Source organism: Loxodonta africana, chromosome 3 (genome assembly GCF_030014295.1).
Source record: "Loxodonta africana isolate mLoxAfr1 chromosome 3, mLoxAfr1.hap2, whole genome shotgun sequence".
Classification (NCBI taxonomy): Eukaryota; Metazoa; Chordata; class Mammalia; order Proboscidea; family Elephantidae; genus Loxodonta; species Loxodonta africana.
The window spans coordinates 80,217,257-80,223,869 of record NC_087344.1 but is presented as its reverse complement, the minus strand read 5'-3'; the positions used below and the strand labels follow the sequence as shown (position 1 = coordinate 80,223,869).

The following is a 6,613-nucleotide window of genomic DNA, read 5'->3' as shown; positions in this document are numbered from 1 at the left end:
AGAGAAATCAGCAGGAACTGGTAATTTAGTTATCAGACACAGGGTGAGGAGACTGAGAAGGCACAGTCTTGGATTTCTCGTTTTTAGTCTGGGTACTTGGGTGAATGGTGGTACCCCCAGATAAGACAAAGGAGCTCTTTCAAGATAGAGAGGAGAGGGATCGAATTTTGAATATGTGGAGTATGAGGTACCCATGGAATACCCAGGGGAGAGGTTTCTATTGTACTGGGTGTTCTTGAATGTGCGCTATGCTCTCTGTGTCTGCTCAGGAGCCCTTCAAGGCACTTTTTATAAGCCCTCAATTTGCAATGTCCTTCCCCTCAACTGTCAACTTGGCATTTTCTTTGGGAGATTTCCTCAAACTTATCAGCTGAAAGCAATTTTCTCTTGTCAGAGCCTCTGTAGCGCTATGTTTAATATCTCTTAGGAGATATATCTCGTTTTCCTGCCTCTTTTGGTATTCTTCATGGGGCTTTATGTCAGCTGCACCTTGTGAAGCAGGAAGTGATGTAATAGTAGTCAATGCTCTTGTGCACTGCGTCAGTGGGACTTTACAGTTGCCACTCAGGAAGTACCACTGCACCATAGAAGGGAAGACCCCTTCTGGTGATAGCTCCAAGCAGGAAGTGACTCTTAACAGCCCAAGGGGGTTTCAAACACCCCTCCCATGCCCAGGAGCCCAGAACTGGGCCAGCTGGTGCAGTGACCACACAGATCCAGGATGTTCTGGTTTCAAAGGTAGGGTAAGCAGCTGCAGCCCCCCAGCTACCCTCTGGGGAATTGGCCAAAGGGAACACAGCCGAAGACAGAGACAGTCTCCAGAGAAGCCAGCTGATAAGACCCCAAGACTTAAGGCCTTCTCTTGGGCCAGCTCATGAACAAATGTGAACGAATTGGGTCTTCCATCCTGAATGCTCTTCTCCCTGGGACCTGAAACCCAGTGCCTCCCCAAGGTGGACACCTCCTAACCCTATCTCCCCTCTAGTTCCTTGTTACCTAAGGAGAGAAACCACAGGCCTGACCGAGGAGCCCTTCAAGGTACCTTTTATGAGGCTGACACAGGAGCAAAGAGTTAACTTTGGGAGGGTGGGGTGAGGAAGAAGGGTCTTTGAGGTGAGAGGGTGAGGTAATGACAATAACAATAGCAATAGCAGCTGCCATTTTTATTGCACATCTGCCACATGCCCAGTCATCCCGTATATGATCCCATTTGATGCTCACAATAGATCACCATGGCCATGACCCTCCAGAAACTGAGGCTCAGAGAAGTTAAGTCACTTGTCCAAGGTCCTCCAACTGGTAAGTGGTAGAGGGGGGATTCCAATCCAGGCCTGTCACACTCTGGAGCCTATGTTCTTTCTACTTTGCTGCTAGTTACCTTCCTCAATGAAGGGTCACTGGTGGCAGTCACTAGGGTGGGGCAACAGTCACTCCTGTGGAAATTCCTGATGGGCATTATAAGGGCAGGGTTGGATTTGAGGGGTGTTGAAAATAAGGGTCAAGAATCTTTGTGGATCCCATACACTTCTCTGGGCTCTGTCCAGAGACCCCAGACACAGACAGGCAGACTCTGACAGTTCCATGGACACAAGAACCCGGTTCCAAGGAGACACACATTCACCTTCCCATGGTGTAGACATACACGGACTCTTAGTCACGCACTCACACAAGCCCACAGCTTCCCTGACACAGTCCTAGGAACCATCACATACGCTCATCGTCCCCTACATACTCACTCACTCACTCACTCATGCCCCGATGTTCTGTGGATGCTGAGGCAGGTCGCTGGGAAGGAGGACTCTGGTTTGGCTCGGTCAGATGAGGCTAGCGATGCTGGATGTGGTCTCATGTTGCTGGCCAGCAGACAGCTGTCCTGAGATGCTGAAGATGCCGTCACTGCCAACGTGGCCACTGTGGGTGGAGGGGGCAGCCGCTCGGATAGGGGGGCAGTGTCCACTCACGCCCACCTGATACAGTATCAAGCCTAGCAGCAAGAGCAAGCCTGAGGCAGCCAGAGCAATGCCCACTGACAGCATGGCAGCCAGCGGCTGGGCGGGAGTGGGGGCAGCAGCCAGTCCAGCCAGTGTCAGCCCGGTGACCAGCAATACCAGGCCGCTGAGCAGCACCACGAGGGCATCGGCACCTCCACCGCTGCGCAGCAGGGCCACGTGGTGGGGCTGACGCACGCAGTTCATGTCCTGTACAGCTGAGCTCATCAGCTGCTTTACCAGTACCAGCAGGGCCAGCAGACAGAGCACTGTGCCGGATGCTAGCCGCCACTCACCTGAGCGGCTGCTGGTGGAGGAAAGCAGTACCACACCACTTGCCCCACAGCCTGCCACAAGGACCACGGCCACAGCAAAGCAGAGTGCCGAGCGCCGCGGCTGCTGGGACCACCACAGCTCCACCTGCTCTGCCAGTACATCTGCTGGCAGTCCCCGGCCCACCGGGGCTTGAGTCTCTCCTTCAGACATGGCTTGGTCTGGCAGGGATCAGGGCAGAGGGTCAGCGTCAGGGGCTAGAGGCCGTGGTTCATGGCCTGGTGCCCTCCGCACCTGCTTGGCAGCTAGAGGCCAAGAGTCCTGTTCCTCTCACGGTCCAGGGTATGGTCACCCTTACCTGCAGGGAGGGAATCATTGCTGTCATCACTCCAGCCCACTTGTCCCTCATGTCCCCTCCTGGGAGCCTTGGGAATCTCCCCCAGTGTCCGTGGAATCCCCCCTGGGAAAGCTCTCTCCCCAACACTGCCTCCCCAGTGACCCCAGAAAAGTTCCCTTCCTCATAAGGCACCCTCCCCCACTCCACACACCCAGGGAATCCCCCTTGCCCAGCCCCTGACCTCTCTAGCTCCAGCTGTCTCAGATGCCTGTCCCATCCCGGCTGGCCGAGGAAGCTGGTGCCACGGTGGACGATGGGACTAACAGCTAGAGATAAAGCCTCATTCAGGATCAGACTCACATGGCCTCAGCTGTCACTGCTGGCTCCTGGGATGGGGGAGGAGGCAGGGAAGGGTGCGGAGGGAGAGGGGTTTATGATTTAACTCTTCTGGAGCCAGCAGTCTGACTGTTGCATCTTTTCTCTTAGGGCCGGACTGTTTCCTCCTTCTCTGTGGGTTAGGATCTGACCCCTGACACCCGCCCTTCCCCAACATCCCATCTGCTCTCACAACCACAGCTGCAGCAATAGAAGCTGAGGGGTCCCACATCACTCTAGAACCTGGATCTCTCTGCTGAGCTTCAGACCCATAAAGTCCATTATCACCTTCATGTCCCATAGTCAGGAAACCCTGGTGGCATAGTGGTTAAGTGCTATGCCTTCGAATCTGCCAGGCGCTCCTTGGAAACTCTATGGGGCAGTTCTACTCTGTCCTATAGGGTCACTATGAGTCGGAATCCACTCGACAGTACTGGGCTTGGTTTTTGGTCCCATAGTCACCTCTGAAGCAACAGGTCCCAACCCAAGCTTGTTGTCTACCCCGAAACTGCTCCTCCTCCTACATGCCTTACCACCGTCTCAGCCACCCAAGTCGGAATACTGTGAACAGACTGCATGGGATGCCTCCTTCTCCCTCTGCCATGTCTAACCCACGTCCTGAGTTCACCTCTCAGCACTTCTCCATTCCTTCCCTGCTCTCATCCCTATGACTCCTGCCTCTTCACCTCTCCCTCAGATTCCTCACTGCTCCTTCCCTCCCCCACCCTTCTCCACCCTCCTCCATGACTTCTCTAAAGTAGTGCAAAGGACAAATAAGGGCTCTGGATTTGAACCGAAGCTCTAGTCCTTAGCACTAGTGGGAACTTGGGTGGGGACCTAACAATGGTCACTCATTTAACAGGGCCTCTGGAGATCATCATCATGACTCACACTGGGAAAATAAAGCAGGCTTGGTTCCTGTCCTCAAGGAGCCCCAGTTGAAACTCCCGGTTGACAGCAGGAGACAGCCCTAAGGGCACGTCCTGTTCTCGGTGGCTAGTGCTGGGCTGTGGGTTGGGAGCTCAGTGGAGGGGCCTGGAGGAGAGTCAGGTAAGCCTGATTAGTTTACCTCCTAGAGCCTCAGTCTCCTTATCTGAAAAATGAAGACAATAACATTTATCTTGAGGGGTGGGGCTGAGTCATTTGACATCTTCATTTCAGAATTCCCGAAGGGGCCTAGAGCCGGCACATAGACGTTCGACACATGGTTTCTGAATAAAGGGACTGGATGTTGCTCCCTCCAGTTCAGTAGGACTCCTGCTTTATACATAGGACACAGGCCTTGGATCATTCCAGGAACATAGCCACCTGGCGGTACAGAGGTCACACCCCAGATGAGGTTTCCGGCCCCCATGACTCCTCTGCAGGGGCTGCCCAACACAAGTTGGGTGGGTCACCTTCAGATGCCCCTGAGGGAGTTGAGGGAGGGGCCGTGGGAGGGGCCCCTGGAGTCAGTCCCAGCATTCCCCTGAGCTGTGACTGCACTCCCTGATCCGAAAGTGCTTGCATAGGTGAGCTGGGACAGCGATGCCAATCTGGGGAAGGGGTGGAGGTTATCGAGGGCGGGGGGGGGGGGTGGGTAGAGCCAGTGGGGAAGGTAGGGGCGGAGGAGGCAGAGGGGGGCGGGGGGGGGGCTACGGGGCACTCACGAGAAGTCCGGACGTGCTGAATCCGATCCGAGCAGGCAGGGCGGGAGGGGCGCTCCAGCCCCGTTTCCGGGGAGACGCTTCACCTGCCTAACCTGCACTCAGGTGAGCCTGGGGGGAGGAGATCAACAGGTGTTGTTTCCAGAACAGGGCCTGAGCCGATTGGCTGACGTGGCACAGCTCCTTCTGCTGGGCAGAGGCATTCCTGGGAAGGGAGGGGCTTCTGTCACCTGCTGTAAGGGCTGGGAACACAATTCGCAGACCTGGGCAGCAGGAGGAATGTTGTCTATCAGCCTGGGCCCCAGCTCCAAGCCCAACTGCTAGCCTTACCTCCAGCCCCAAACTCCAGTCCCAAACTCAGCACCCAACTCCAGTTTAAGTAGAATTCGTTGCTTCAATCCCAGCTCCTGCCCCAAATCCCAGCTCCAATATTGAACCTCAAATTCCAATCTCAATCTCTATGCTATTTCCAAATCGAATTCCAGTCCCAGCTCCAAATTCCAACCCCAAATCTGGCTTGAAACCTCAGTTCCAACTCCTTATCCCAACCCCACCTCCACATTTCAGACTTAGGTCTTAGACCCCAACCTCAACCCCAGCCCCAACTTTGACTTCTATTCCTGAATCCAGCCCCCAAAACCCAACACCAGCCTCAAACTCAGCCTCAGCCCCAAATTCTAACCCTAGTTCACCCTTAAACCCAGCCCCAGCAGCCACATCCCTTGGCCCTTTTCCCTGGGCTGGAGCCCCCACAAACCCCTGCTTCATTCTCCTTCAGTCAAAGCCTCAAATGCCTGACTAGTAGGTCTGCCCCACCTGTATGGATCCTGCTTGGCCATTGGCTGGGCCAGTGGCCAATAGATGCAGGAGAAAAAAACATGCCGCTCCTTCACAAGGCTCATAAAGCCTCCACGGGGCTGCCAAGCACACCAGGCCAGTCATTTGCCACTGGCCCCTGCCCTCCAGCCAGAAAGAATGTCGGTCAGTTCTGCACGCCTTGCCCTCTTCTCTGCTCTTCTGGATTTTCAACTCAAACAGTTTCCCCGCCTGGGATATATACCACTCCCACAATCCCAGTCTGGCCAATTTGTGTTTTTCAACTAAGATGTCACCTCCTCCAGGAAGCCCTCCCTGACCTCCAGGCTGATTTAGGTGCCTCTTTGGTGTACCCATAGCCCCTGTGCTTCCCCCACAACTGCTCTTTCTGTAATATGCTGCAATTGTCCTTATTATCTATCACCCCCCACTAGATATATGGTCCCCAACAGGTCTGGGGATGATGTGTTTTGTTAATCATTGTGACCTCAGTAGCCAGTACTGTGCTTTGCACATGGGAGGTAATCAATAAATATTTGTTGAATGGTTGAATGAACGAATGAACTGACAAGTGTGCCCAGCAGGGAGCATGTGAGATGAAGCTGGAAAGACATCTTTGGCTCAGGTTGTACAGGGCCTTGAATGCCACGATGAGGCATTTGGCCTGGGTCAGGGGCCCATGATGGGTTCTGAATTATAACAGGGCCAGAGCTCTGCTTCTAGTAAATGAATCTGGTGTGACACACCACTCTGGCTGGTGAGGGGGTGGGTGGCTGGAGGTGGTAGGTAGCAGGCTGTCACCATCTCCTGGCCTGAGCCCTTTCTAATGCCTCTTGCTTCTCTCCTTCCAGTGTAAATGAAACAGACGAGAAAAATAAAACCAAAGTTATCTTTCCAGCATCGGCTTGATCTGCCTGTGCCTCTCTTTGCTACGTTCCATGGAGATGATGGAGAGCCAGCCAGAACTCTAGTTCAGGGCTGTCCAATTGAAATATAAAGTGAGCCTTGTATATAATTTAAGATTTTCTAATAGTCTGTTAAAAAAAAAGTAAACAGGCGAAATGAATATATTACTATATATTTTATTAAACCCCTAAATATTTTCATTTAATACACAAATTATTAATGAGATATTTTAGTCTTTAATTTTTGTACAAAGTCTTGAAAATTTGGTGTGC

General features: G+C 53.3%; 1 protein-coding gene across 3 annotated transcripts; it reads right to left on the bottom strand.

Moving 5' to 3' along the window:
* Positions 1-703: 703 nt before the first annotated feature.
* TMEM125 (transmembrane protein 125) lies at positions 704-5,909 on the bottom strand. 3 transcript variants are annotated; one of them, XM_064281826.1, is made up of 5 exons: positions 4,850-5,909; positions 4,623-4,730; positions 3,865-4,066; positions 2,840-2,984; positions 704-2,619 (listed from the first exon to the last, which is right to left on the bottom strand). In XM_064281826.1, exon 5 carries the CDS (start codon positions 2,472-2,474, stop codon positions 1,815-1,817), a length of 660 nt encoding a protein of 219 aa, XP_064137896.1. In that variant the 5' UTR covers positions 2,475-2,619; positions 2,840-2,984; positions 3,865-4,066; positions 4,623-4,730; positions 4,850-5,909; the 3' UTR covers positions 704-1,814. The 3 variants fall into 3 exon arrangements, with proteins under 3 accessions (XP_064137896.1, XP_023410097.1, XP_064137897.1); XM_023554329.2 differs by having other exon boundaries at positions 4,623-5,909; XM_064281827.1 differs by having other exon boundaries at positions 3,865-4,008; positions 4,623-5,909.
* Between the last annotated feature and the right edge of the window lie 704 nt (positions 5,910-6,613).